Here is a 15,087-nt window from a genome sequence, read left to right on the forward strand (position 1 = left end):
CAGACAGCCTTGTTTAGGGTTTTTGCGATCTTTGTCGCACGAGTGTTATGAGTTGATCCTTGGTGTAAGAATGAAGGTTGATTGTAGTATTGTTGATGTTCAGTGAGTCTGATATAATATGTTTTGATGTTGTTAGTAATGTGATATAGTTGTATATGCATTATGTGGATTATATAAGATGTTTAAGTTGATGTTGATTATCATTTGATATTGTCATATCTTGAGATGTTTATGTGCTGCCTATGTTGCTGTTGTATATTAATTAAACTGGATGAGTCGGTCTAAGTTGTAAGATTTCGTTCCAAAGTATTGGAGTCTTAAGTTGTTGATGTTGTCCAAGTTGTACATGTTGTGGAGTCCATGCGTACTCATTCATGTTGGGGGCTTGATGCCCTCGAGCCTTTGCTCAACACGTTGGAGGCTTGATGCCCTGGATTGGTACCACATGCATGATTAAGAAGAATAAGTTGCAGAGTCACGTCGAAGTTGCATAGTCAAGTCGAAGTTGCATTGTCGAGTCAAGTTGTTAAGTTTATAAGTTGTTATGTTTTAATGAAGTGTTTAATGGAAAATTATTATTATGATGTGTTGATGATGTTTATGTTGTTAAATATAATTGATGAATTATATGCTTAATATTATTGTTTGTGAAATCTCACCCCTTCTGCTTGGAAATGTTGCCATTCGTATGGGTAACTTGCAGGTGATCAAGAGTAGTTGCTGTTAGTTGCTGTCGTGAGTGGTTTCTCTCTCACATGTGTCTTAGGTGCTCTGATACGTAACGGGATGGGATTTTATTGTTGCTTTCTATTCCTTATGTATTACTTTATGATGTTTCATGACTATGTTTTTAGGTTGAAATTTTATGAGATGTTTATAATGAGGCCTTCGTGCCAAAGACTGTTTTAGATGTTGATTAAATTCTACTGCGAAGTATTAAATATTATGTTGTTGAATTTTGAAGTATAAATAATTATTTATTTTCGTTTATGACTTTAAGAAAAGAAGTGTGACATTCCGTTTATGTTGAAAAACTCTGATTATATGCAAAAAATTTATGTTGGGGAAAACGGGGTGTTACAACGGCTCTGATACCAACTTGTAACGCCCTATTTCTATTAAAGCGATTAAACACGCGAATAATAAATATATTCAAGAAATAGACGCCACATCATCATACAAAATCCAAAATAATATGCATGTATAAAATTCTCAACAGTTGCAGTGGATATAAACCTTGTACTTCAAATATACATGTCATGATATCAAAATACAGAATCATGAAAAATTCTTCAAGTCCCGACAAATGGGAAATCTCCAAACATGTAAAAAATACAAACATATAATCTAGGAAATCTAATAGACACCTAGATCAGAGCCCATCCTAGACCCTACTAAACCGATACCGGAGATAGCTCCCGATATCCAACCAAACATCAATCAACTCACCAGAGCAACTAATCCTGCACAACGTCTAACCATCCATACAGACAGGTAGGTGGTCAAAACCACTGGGGGTAAGTATTACATCATCATAATCCACATAACAGTTAAACATGAATAAATCAATCCAAATATCATGTACTTAATCAAATAGTAATAATAATATCCATAATTCCAATGTCTTACATTAAGCAATCACCAATCACATGTATCATGAACAATCATCAATCACAATCATCATGAACAATCATCAATCACATTTCACCAATAAGACTCATGTCATGATATGCACCTAGTTCGACACATATATGCATGTGGTACCAAATCACTTCAAGGTCGTCACCTATATCTAGACCACCAAAGGTCTCTGCAAGGCCGAAGCCCATAATCTAGATCACCAATGGATCTCTGCAAGGCTGAAGCCCACAAACTAGATCACTAAATGATCTCTGCAAGGCCGAAGCCCAATGATGCAACAAAAACATCATATAAAATCTTAACACGATTATGATGCATGGACATGTAGCAAAGACTTGATAATGCGCCATCACCTCACAATTTTCACAACAATATAGAGGACAACTTTCAAATATATTGATCATCTCCACAACAATTGCATTATCAAGAAATCACGTCCATACACAATCAAGTCATATTTCAAATAAGATTCATTATGACATCATCAACATAATCATTCAACATCAACTACCTCATATAGTTTTACCATTTCAAGTATTTCTCACATTCTAAGTAAGAGAACATACAACATCTCATGATAAACATCATATCCGACATATAATCATTCATTCATACAATTTCACTTAGTCATATAAGAATAGTCACGATAGAACATAAAACGATTGACTCAAAGGAACATTTCCGACAAATACCGTATCAAGTGGCAAACGGCCAACATCGATAATTCCCAAGACAAAGCAATATATACAAGTTGAAAACTCTCAAACAATCTTAATCAATTATGTAGTCATGATCTTAACCCACTTACGGACTATTAGACATTGGTCCAAAGAATAACTTAAATTCGTATGAGAAAACCCAAAATTCACATTTTCCCACATTCCCACCCGAAATATCACATTTGACATGATTAAGATGTTTGACCAAACTTACAAGTCTTACCTAAGGCTATATGTGTTTCCAGAGGTTGTTTACAGGTCAATATGACTAAAATGATTCACAAAGACACAATGAACATGAAAACAATTAACATTTGAACCAATTCAACCCCTTTTACAAAGTCACCCACAACAACTCATTTCACACCAACAATTCACGAATTATTCACACCGAAGCCATGAATTATCAATAACAACATCACTTAGCAGCAACTACATCAATTGAACATGAATTTCAGCATAATTCAACATCAACATATCACAAGATGACATTTAGAGCATAATATGACATATATCATTCTCATATACTTTGATCATTCAATTTCACCAACAACAGATCAATTATCACCAATTTCATACATTCAAACATAACATCATAATTGGAGCACAAATTCTAACAATTATGAACAATTAATCATTTACTCAATTAAGCACTTATTCATACAACAATTGAAAATTTGCACTAAATGATTATGATGAATTATAACCCCCTTACCTTAGTTAGATCAATTCCCTAGCTCAAGCTTCACTTTAGCTCCTAGGTTCTCTCCTTTTCTTGAATCTTCAAGCTTCTCCTTCTCTAACCCTTTTTCCTCTTTTCTCCCACTTTCTCTCTCTATCTCTCTCAAAATATCTATGTAAATGAAAATTGTGTGATATTTTCTCTTAAGACAACCCTTATATAGTTTATTCTCTTAATGGGCTTAACCCTAAGCCCTAGTGGACTTAACCCACTCCAACTCAATTGTAAAATGTTTCTACACACTCAACGATAAATTACTAATAACGGTAACTTAACGATAAAATATTAACAACGGTCATTTAACGGTAAAATACTGACCACTACCCTAGTAACTTAGTAAAATAATGGTTATCACTAAACGCTAAAAATAATTCTCACCAAATTACTAATTTACCCCTCTAGCACGAAAACCCATGAAAATGCACGCAATGATGATTAATCACACACAAGAACAAATAAACACACAATAAAAATAATTAAAATAAATCTAAAGAAAATCAGATTGTTACATTAGGCGCTTTCAAATTGTTGTTGAGTCTTGTCTTTCTCTAAGTCTTCACTCCTTTATATAGAGGTGTAGAAAAGAGACGTTGTCATATTGCCAGCACATCAAAATAGAGTCGTTTGAAGCTTTGATCAATCACCAATGATCTTTTGCCTGATATGGTTATTGTCCTCTGAAGGATCAATTTCAAATCCATTCCATGTATGTAGGAACATTGTTGCAGGCGGGGTTGTTATCCTTGTCTTGTAGCAGAGAAACAAACTGAGTAGTGGAGATAGTGGTTGTACACTTGGTACAATTGTACTTTGTCAACGCTCTTCAAAGAATAAGCCTCCAATGCTTTCAAATCCTTTCAAAATGGCCATTGCTTCACTCTTCCTGTCTTCTGCAATGCTTAGACGAGATTAAATCCATTGAACAACCTTTGAAGCTTTAAGTCTTGCATCTCCTGATGAACTAGAGCTTCTGGTGATCTTCAGCTTCTGATGAGATGCTTCTGATGAACTTGCATCTGATGACGTCATCACTTCAGGAGCACTTTTGTCTTCAGGAGCACTTCTGTTTTCAGGAGCACTTCTCTTCAGATGCTTCAAGCTTCCTTTTTGTTGATTCCTTTGCTCTCTTTTGTTCTTCTAAAACCTAATAATGATTCCAAATTTTTATCTATGGTCCTGTACACTTGAACGAATATTAGCATATCCAATTGACAATTTTTAATACCTTGTTATAATCAAAACTCAAAGGGTAATCTTAAACACATTTTGTTCCAACAATCTCCCCCTTTTTGATGATGACAAACATTAGTATTTAAAATGTGCAATTGTTGTTAATCTAATTAACAAGTTGACTATAAGGGTTTGAGGTTTGTAAGCTCTCCCTAAGTCCAATAGTACTTTAAGGTGAGGTTTTTAGGCTCCCCCTGAGTTCTATCCATGTTAATTAAATTCATCATTAAAAACAAAATATCACTCAGAATAATCTCACATTTATAGACTAAGAGATAAGAAGAAGGTCCTATTAATTTAACTTGATCAAAAATTAAATTAATGGGGCTCAGAGTCTATAAATACTATACATCTACTCCCCCTTTTGTCATCAACAAAAAGTAGAGGAAAGAAGAGTAGGAGATGAAGAGGAAAGAAGATGAAGATTGATAGATGTTGCTGGAATTGTATGAATTTTTGTGTTGCTAGTTTTTTTGTATGAAGTTAGGAGATGAAGAGGAAAGAAGATGAAGATTTATAGTGATTTTTAATTTTTATTTTTAGGAAAATTAAGAAAAATATAAATTATCATATGTTGTCAGTCCACGGTATGCCACCTAATTTTTAAATCCAGTTGTTGATCACCAATCTTAAAGGACAAGTGGAAAAGAGTTGACGAATTAAAAAAAAAAAATCTAACGGAGAGGACTAAAATGGTAAATGACTTAAGATTTATAGGACCAAATTGAGACACTTTATAGTTATAGAACTAAAATGAAATCCAAAAATAAGTTAAGGGACCAAAGCATGTATTAAGCCTATTTATTATTATTATTATATTATGTTTTGTATTTTGAATTAAAATATAGATTTCATTACTTTATCAGTAATTTAAGTTTATTACTTGTATACATTAATTTTTCACATATTTAAATGTATTATTATAAACTATAATTGAAATATGATACGATATATAGCCAAATTCTCTAAAATCTCATGTCGATTATCAAAAGAGAGTTCAATCTAATTGATATATTAGTCTGCTAATCTATTTAAACTTAGACCACATTGAATTATGATATAGGCTTTTAAACAGGATAACATGTCGTATTATGCTTTCAGAAGGCTAAACTTGGACTTAAAAAGTACACCTATTACAGACCCCATGTCAGACTTAGGCCTTAGAAATTTTGACAAACTAGACTTAGACCTTGCAAAATCTAACTCGACCAAGCCTATTTCCAACCCTATCAACTACACTAATTTTCCATATAGTTAATAAATTAATTCATTTAGCTTAGTTTATCCCTCTTCATGCGGTTAATGAACGTATTTCTTTATGGTGCGGGTGCAATCCCGCCAACAACATTGACGGTCGCATCAAGCGGGGGACAAGATTTATATGATGTGAGCAATGTGGACAGGTTCAATGTGTCAATGTCAATAACGCCACATGATGATTGCAAAACCTATGATTTTTTCAAGAACATTAATATTGTGTGTCCTTAAGAGCTCCAAGTGACCGGTTCTGATGGGAGTGTGGTGGCTTGTAAAAGCGCTTGTTTGGCTTTACTCAAGATCAATAATTTTTTTTTGAAGGAATCAAGATCAATAATTTATTTATTTATTCATTTATTGATAATATAAAGTTTGTTATGTGAAATAATTATGGTTTTTTTATTTTGGGTTTTGAGTTGAAGCTTCCAAGTAATTTCAGAGGAACAAATTGACATGGGGAAAAATGGAGTACAAAATTGTTTTATTTGTAAATTTATTTTTAAATGTTGGGGTCGAAAAAAAAAAGATATAATAAATAACTGGGATATTTTAATATTTCTAACCTTGACGGTAAACTTGTTGTTATAGGTAAAATAAACTGTGGACCAATATAAGATTCATTTTTGCATTATAAATGCCAGCTTAAGTATAAATTTTGGAAATATATTGAATATCATTGACAATATCTTCAAAATGGTATTCAATGCAAATGTTTCCACCAAAACAAAAAAAAAAAAAAAAATCAACATAATTTAATTTGTTATCTCAACATCCCAAATATTGTTGGGGATCATTGTGTAGTGACTGAACATATTAAAAAAATATGTTGAAGGCCCAATAATACAAATATCTACAGGGATATTTTGAAATATATTGCATATATAATATAATAGAATGACAATATAAATTTTGTTCTTTCACAACAAAAAAAAAAGGCAAAAAAACAAAATGCCACCAAAAAATCAACAGAAACACTTCATTTCGGATCTCAACATCCAAATTTTGTGGGAGCTCGTTGTGTAAAGTGAGCGATGATTGTCCTAATGCTTTGGACCCAATGCCACCAAATGGGAAAAAGCGCTCTGCAATTTTTATGAATAGATAACCCATAGCAAGTCCAATATTGATCTAACCTCAACAAAATGGAACTCAAAATATTGGGAAATAGTTGGTCGTCACAGGAGTCATCTCTAGAAGAAAAGAGTTGGTCGTCATCTCTACAAGAAAAGAGTTGGTCGTCACAAAAAACAAGTTGAACATATTACAACATTGAGAGTAAAACTTAACATATTATTACAACATCAATAGTGAAAACTTACTTTCTACTTCATTCATCTTGGCAATAAGCTGGTTGGCACGAGACTTAAACTTGAAGCGCAATGCACTTAGCCTCATAGCATCTTCTCTCCTTTGTTCTGATAAAATAAAAAACCAAAAGGGTGAGGATATTTTATTATGGTAGTAACTTGAAAGAAAAAGACAAGACACAAACTTACTTTTTACATCTTGCTTCTCCTTAGAAATATACATGTCGGGCACCAAACCAGGCTCAAACACACCAGGCTGATACTTCTTCATGTCTTCCTTAAAATACTCTATGTTCTTCATGTCTTGATTTAAATACTCTGTCCATTGTTTTGATCAAATAAAAAAAACAAAAAGGTGAGGATATTCTAATATGGTTGAAACTTAAAAATAAAAGAAAAAGACAAGACAGAAACTTACTTTCAATTTCTTCCTTAGACATTAACTCGTTGGTAATCACACCAGACTCAAACTCTGTTCCCTCTACTTTTTGGTTCACCGCAACTTCTATCCATTGTTTTGATCAAATAAACAACCAAAAGGTGAGGATATTTTAATATGGTTGAAACTTAGAAAAGAAAGAAAAGACACAAACTTACTTTCCACTTCTTGCTTCTTAGCATGATAGAAGTTGAGAACCGGGTTGGTCGTCACTGGAGGCTTCTCAGAAAGAAGCGAGTTGGCCGTCACAGGAGGCTTCACGGCAAGAAGCGAGTTGGTCGTCACATGAGTCATCTCTACAAGAAAAGGGTTGGTCGTCACAGGAGGCTTCTCAGCAAGAAGCGAGTTGGCCGTCACAGGAGGCTTCACAGCAAGAAAAGGGTTGGTCGTCACAAGAGGCTTCTCAGCAAGAAGCAGGTTGGTGGTCGCACGAGGCATCTCTGCAAGAAATGGGCCGGTCACCACAAAAAACAAGTCGAACATATTATTACAACATTGAGAGTAAAACTTAACACATTATTACAACATCAATAGTGAAAACTTACTTTCTACTTCATTTTTCTTGGCAATAAGCTGGTTGGCACGAGACTTAAACTTGAAGCGCAATACACTTAGCCTCATAGCATCTTCTCTCCTTTGTTCTGATAAAATAAAAAACCAAAAGGGTGAGGATATTTTATTATGGTAGTAACTTGAAAGAAAAAGACAAGACACAAACTTACTTTTCACATCTTGCTTCTCCTCAGAAATATACATGTCGGGCACCAAACCAGGCTCAAACACACCAGGCTGATACTTCTTCATGTCTTGCTTAAAATACTCTATGTTCTTCATGTCTTGATTCAAATACTCTGTCCATTGTTTTGATCAAATAAAAAAAAACAAAAAGGTGAGGATATTCTAATATGGTTGAAACTTAAAAAAAGAAAAAGACAAGACATAAACTTACTTTCAATTTCTTCCTTAGACATTAACTCGTAGGTAATCACATCAAACTCAAACTCTGTTCTCTGTACTTTTTGGTTCACCACAACTTCTATCCATTGTTTTGATCAAATAAACAACCAAAAGGTGAGGATATTTTAATATGGTTGAAACTTAGAAAAGAAAGAAAAGACACAAACTTACTTTCCACTTCTTGCTTCTTAGCATGATAGAAGTTGAGAACCGGGTTGGTCGTCACTGGAGGCTTCTCAGAAAGAAGCGAGTTGGCCGTCACAGGAGGCTTCACAGCAAGAAGCGAGTTGGCCGTCACAGGAGGCTTCACGGCAAGAAGCGAGTTGGTCGTCACAAAGGAAGTGAATTACATCAAAACACAGCCAAATTCAAAAGTTTAAACACTACCTAATAAGCCCGAATTCACATAACATATTCATGAAAACACTGTGAATTTCTCAAATTATATCCAAAAGCATTAAAAAAAAAAAGCCCCAATTAAAAGGTTATAAACCCTAATCCCCAAAAATTAGAATATTTCAAAACATCACAGAACATATTCGAATATATCATGTGATCGAGGGTTTAATTTCATGAAAACACGGTGAATTTCTCAAATTATATCCAAAAGCATTAAAAAAAAACCCCAATAAAAAGGTTATAAACCCTAATCCCCCAAAAATTAGAATATTTCGAAACATCACAGAACATATTCGAATATATCATGTGATAGAGGGTTTAATTTCATCAAAATACGATCAATTTCTCAAATACCTGAAAGTGAAAAATGCAGATAAAGATTCAAACCGCAGAACAGTGAAGACACAAGGAGAAAACGAAGAAGAAAACAAACCGTCGACGAGATATGGTATAGGTTGGGGAGAGATCGATGAGTGCAGAACGGTAAAAGATTTATCGCGATGGGGGATATGTAGTATGGACAACACTATATCTGTAGTATATATATGCATGCAGAAAATAGGTTACACCAGTACTAGTATATAAGAGTGAATCGTCAGCATATTTAGCTTAGAATTCACGGCACAAGTCATTAAAAAGTTTAGGCATAATGGTTTTGGTCTCTGTAAATATGTCTCGTTTTAGTTTTAGTCTGTAAAATTTTTTTGTTGTTTTTGGTCCGTGCAAATATGTCTCATTTTGGTTTTGGTCTCTGGCTTCACTTTTGTGATGACTACTGAACTTATTTATTAGAGAAATAGTCTCTGCAAAATCTTTTGATTTTGAAAAAGGTCCCTGCAAAATATTTTGTTTTTGAAAATAGTCCTTGCAATATTTTGCAGGGACCAAAAACAAAAATTTGTTTTTCTACAGGGACTAAAACCCAAACGAGACATATTTGTAGGGACCAAAACCATATTTTAGCCAAAAGTCTATTAGACCAGCCTACATTTTTTTTTTTTTTTTTTTTACACAGGGAAACTACTCAAAGCATCTCATTCATAAGAATAGAATCAATACAATCAAGAATTACATCAAATATAATGCGAGAAGCATGGGATAAAGCTGCTCTTGCAAGTACATGAGCGCTACCGTTTGCTTGACGCCTAACAAAAACAATCAAGTAATTGTTATAAGAATTAAGTAAGGTTCTGCACTGTTGTATAATTGAATCATACTCAGAATGGTTGGCTTTGTTGTGCTGCACATCATCCACAACCATTTTACAATCCATTTCAAATAATACGTTGTGATAGCTCAATGAAACAATACAGTGAATACCTTGGTACAAGTCCCAAGCTTCACCTTCCGGTGGTGTCATTACGGCATTATAATAAGATGACATAGCTGATACAAAAATAATTTAAACTACTAATTCCACTTTCGCTCTTTAGAAACGTTCTTTTGTCTCTCACTCTAGAAACATAAACCCCTCTATGATTCATCTCCTCTCTATCAAAGATTTTATCTCTCTCGACCTCTCTGTATTCACTTTCCCAGGCATCTATTCGATTGCAAAGCATCAAAATATAATTGTGGGTGAATTGGGTCGATTGCTGGAGAAGCTTGTGTCCGTGAACTTTTCTAAAGAAGAGGATTTTTTGTTTATTAAGAGCAGCTATTTACATATCTTAATCTTCTTTGTGGGATTTCCTTCTTCTCCTCGTATCCTCTTTCTCTTCCTTTTTTTTTTTTTTTTGAAAATGGCAAACCAAAAACAAACCACACCCCATCACCACACCCTTTTGGTTTTGTTATGATCCACACCCTTTTAAGCTTAACGAGTCTAAAAGAATACGGGGAAAAGGATAAGGTGTAAAGTCAAAATTAACAAGTAGAATGGTGAAATGGTTTAAGGTAATGAAGATGCTAGGTGAAGAAATAAGACGAACATAATTGGAAATATAAAGGCGTAAGTTAAAGTAAGAGATAATGTTAGAAACATTGATAATGGTGAAATAACGAACTTAGGTTAAAATGAAATGAGTGTGGTCAATTTAAGAGTTTATATGATGTTGAGGGAATTTATAGGACGGAATAAAATGAAAATAGAAAGTTGTGTGTTAATTAAGGATTAATGTAGGGGTACGGCGTGTTGCCGTTGGTATGAAGTGCGTAGTAAATAAGGGGTGTAACACCCTACTTCTATTAAAGCAATTAAACATGCGAATAATACATTTATTCAAGAAATAGAGGCTACGCCACATTCAAAATTCAAAAACCAATAAACATGTACATAAACCTCAACAGTTGCAGCGGAATATAAACCAGAGTAAATTCAAATATACATGTTATGAATAAATAAATTACATCAACATAGGTACATCTCAAAAATCCCAACAAACGGGTCATCTCCAAACATCACAGAACCAAAGATAACCTAATCTAGACTGACACAACGAAGCCTAGATCAGAGCCGACTAATTCTAAACACCGATATCGGAGAAAGCTCCAGATATCCACCAAGCACAAGAACTCACCAAGCAACTAAACCTGCACAACGTCTACCCATCCATACAGATAGGCAGGCGGTCCATAACAGATCCACTGGGGGTAAGTATTACATTATCATAATCCAAATAACAGTTAACATGAATATTTTAATATAAACATCATACATTTGATCAATAATAATATTCCCACATCAATACTTACATCAAACCCCAATATCTCACATCAATCATCACCAATCACATGTGTCATGAACAATTATCAATTCACAGTTATTCATACACAATTATCAATCATATACATCATGAATAATCATTAATCATATTTCATGAACAATCACCAATCACAAATTTCACATAAGACTCATGTTATGATATGCACTTATTGACACATAAATGCATGTGGTACCAAATCTCAACAAGGTCGTCACCTTCCGATGCCACTTGCACATCGATTGTAAGGGCTCACACCTGCCTTACAATAATCTCGAAGTAAAAGAGTCATCCCTTTTACAGCAACAACGACTATGATGCATGGACATGTGTAATGACTCGATAATGCGACAACAATTCTCAATCTCAACTCAATATATAGGACAACACCCAATTATATTGATTATCTCCACAACATTGCATTACCAAGAAAACATGCCCACACACAATTAAATCATAGTATTCACCATCACACATCAACATGATTATCAATAATCAACAATGTCATTCAACATCAACTATATCATATAGTTTCACCATTCCAAACAATTCTCATATTCCAAGTAAGAGAACATACAACATTTCATGACAAATATCATATCCAACATATAACCATTCAACATCAACTATCACATATAGTTTCACCATTCAAGCATTCCTTACATTCTAAGTAAGATCACATACATATCTCATGATAAACATCATATCCAATACAATCATTCATTCATACAACTTCACTTAGCCATATAAGAATAGTCACCACAATTCATAAGACAATTAGTTCAAGAAACATTTCCGACCAAAGACCGTGTCAAGTGGCAAACGGCCAACATTGACAATTCCCAAGACAAAACAACATAGACAAGTTGAGAGTTCTCAAGCAACCTTAACCAATCATGTATTCATGAATTTAAGTTGCCTCCGGACCATTAAACATTAATCCAAGAACAACTTAAGTTCGTATGAAAACCCCATTTCACAACTTTTCACATTCCCACCCGAAATATCACCTTTTACATGATTAGAACAAATGAACTAAAACCAAATAAATAAACTCTAGGACCTCAACCATGTATATACACAAATCACATATGAGTGCAGTAGTGTATACCTCAACGTTTCATAGGCCAACTCACTTAAATTCAAGTTTTGCAAAGATCATATCATAATTGTCTCATTAAAGTCAAGAAAACACAAGGACTCACTAAGCCCTTAATACAAAACTATTTCTTCCATAAAAACATCCCTAGATAATTAGGATAAAGTCCCTACACTTAGGAAGAAGTTTGGAAGTAATTGGATCAAAGAAAATTGCATTTTGAAGGTTTCTAGGCTGCCAAAATCGCTTCATGACTCGTAAGATCGCTTCATGATTTTGACAGCATCAGACTGAGTAGAAAAATTTGATGTTGCTGTCAAAATCGCCTCATGATTTGCGAAATCGCTTCATGATTCGACAACATCAAGCTATGCAGAAAATTTGTTGTTTCTGTCAAAATCACCTCACGATTTGTAAGATCGCTTCATGATTTTGACAGTAGCAGACTATGCAAAATTCAACTTCTACGTTTTCGCGCATAAAAATCAAACCGTTAATCCGTTTTCGATGCCGTTTTCGCCTACATGCTCCTAACACTTGGCACTATCATAATCTACAAAAATTTCATGTTTCAACCATCCCAAAAGTCATTTTCCAAAACCTCACACAATCACTTATTGGCGAAAATGCTTAAACATCAACATTTCACACGAAAAACCCGTTTTCTCCCAAACAACTCAACTAACATAACCACAACATGAAAACAGAAATTCTCCTAGGTTCAATTCATCCAACAATAACAAAATTTCAATCAACAACCATATATATCAAAAGTTCATTTTGGTCCTTCACATGAACACTTAACTCAACTTCACCAATTTCACAAAACCACCAACAACATCTTATTTCTCACAAACAATCATGATATATGAACACCCAAGCCATAAATCATAAACAACAACATGTCTCGGCAACAACAACATCAATCGAAACTTGATTCTCACCTTAATTCAACAACAACATGTCATAAGTCATCAATTAAGCATAATTTCACAACAACCCATTTTCATACATTATGAACATGTTATTTCATCACCAACAATTCATTTATCATTCAATTAACATACTCAATCTTATCACCAAAACAAGAGCACGAAAATTAGAGATTGGGTTCATATGAATTCTCACTCAATTAAGCACTTTTTCATACAAACCAAGAAAAATTGCAAACAAACAATTATGATTATGATGAAGACTAACCCCCTTACCTTAGGTTATGATCAATTAAAACTTGGGCTTCACTTTAGCTCCTAATTGCTTCAATCTTCAAGTTTCTCCCTTTCTCTAATCCTTGTTCTTCTTTCACCTCTCACTTCTCTCTCTACCTCTCTCTAACTTAGTGAAATGAAAAGGAATGAATGAATTTGCTCTCACAACCCTAATGTTATATCCCCCTAGTGGACTTAACTTAATTTTAGTGGGCTTAACCCGTTTCTATTCAAACCACAATTCTAGAAAGTTTCTATACACTCAACGGTAATTACTAACAACGGTAAAATATAACCAACGGTCACTAACGCTAAAAACTAATCACTACACTAGTAACTTAGTAAAATAAGGGTTCTCACTTAATATTAAAAATAATTCTCACCAAAATTACCATTTTACCCTTACCCGCCAAATGACCAAAATACCCTTCTAATACGGTAATCCATGTAAATGCACCCAATGACAATTAAATACACACAAGCACAAATAATCACACATAAACACATAATAAAAGTAATTAAAATAAATCTAGCTAAAAATCGCGCTGTTACAAGGGGCGCCAATGTTGAGTGTAAGTTTTAATGACAATGTTGAGTAATAACAATGTTGAGCAATGAAGAAATCATAATGTTGAATAATGTTGATTAATGATGACGTAAATGATGAGTCTGACATATGAAATTCTGTTGTAGTTATGAGTTATTGATGATGTGGTATATGTGGTATTTAGAGAGTCTCACCTCATGCATCATATCATATTTAGAACCATGTTGAATGACGAATGTTGTATGTATGTTCAGTAATACAACTATGACATACAAATGTTGATTAGAAACCGGTACCGGGATGCATATAGGTCTAGGAACAAAATGCATTTGCATATGTCTCATGTTAGGTGTATATGAAGTATACGTGACATGTGTCAATGTCATGTATTGTGCGTGATATATGCATTTTTTTTATGTGTTAAAACTGAAAAATTATGATAATAATGTTGTATAACCTGATGAAAGAATTGTGAATATGTTGTAAATGATGATCAAATGATGTTATGCCTATTCATGTATCCCAATATATGTTATGATGAACATTCTCACCCCTTTGTTGTTGTTGTGTATTATGGTGTCTGTACTCTTGGGGTACAGACGTACTCAGGACGAGGAGCTCTAGTGTGGAGGACGTTTAGAAGGTGGCGACGAAAATATACTTCCGTATCTATTATTTAAATATTTATGTAGTTGAATAATCATGTGCTCTGATCAGTAACACTAGGGATGGGGTCAAACGTTGAATGTTTAATTTTAGGAATCTTAAGTATTTGAAATCATTATGATATTTTTCAGAATGACGATTGAGGATCAAACATGTTTATTTTATGAAATATTT

General features: G+C 33.8%; 1 protein-coding gene across 3 annotated transcripts; it reads right to left on the minus strand.

The window, feature by feature from the left end:
• Positions 1-6,506: 6,506 nt before the first annotated feature.
• LOC25483361 (uncharacterized) lies at positions 6,507-9,259 on the minus strand. Of its 3 annotated transcripts, none has more exons than XM_039826601.1 (10): positions 9,046-9,259; positions 8,464-8,596; positions 8,285-8,368; positions 8,058-8,186; positions 7,881-7,976; positions 7,494-7,775; positions 7,315-7,401; positions 7,086-7,214; positions 6,909-7,004; positions 6,507-6,806 (listed from the first exon to the last, which is right to left on the minus strand). In XM_039826601.1, exons 3-10 carry the CDS (start codon positions 8,304-8,306, stop codon positions 6,739-6,741), a joined length of 909 nt encoding a protein of 302 aa, XP_039682535.1. In that variant the 5' UTR covers positions 8,307-8,368; positions 8,464-8,596; positions 9,046-9,259; the 3' UTR covers positions 6,507-6,738. The 3 variants fall into 3 exon arrangements, with proteins under 3 accessions (XP_039682535.1, XP_039682545.1, XP_039682530.1); XM_039826611.1 differs by having other exon boundaries at positions 7,315-7,398; positions 8,285-8,371; XM_039826596.1 differs by having other exon boundaries at positions 8,285-8,371.
• Positions 9,260-15,087: the final 5,828 nt, after the last annotated feature.

The sequence above is a fragment of the Medicago truncatula genome, chromosome 1, assembly GCF_003473485.1.
Source record: "Medicago truncatula cultivar Jemalong A17 chromosome 1, MtrunA17r5.0-ANR, whole genome shotgun sequence".
Lineage (NCBI taxonomy): Eukaryota > Viridiplantae > Streptophyta > Magnoliopsida > Fabales > Fabaceae > Medicago > Medicago truncatula.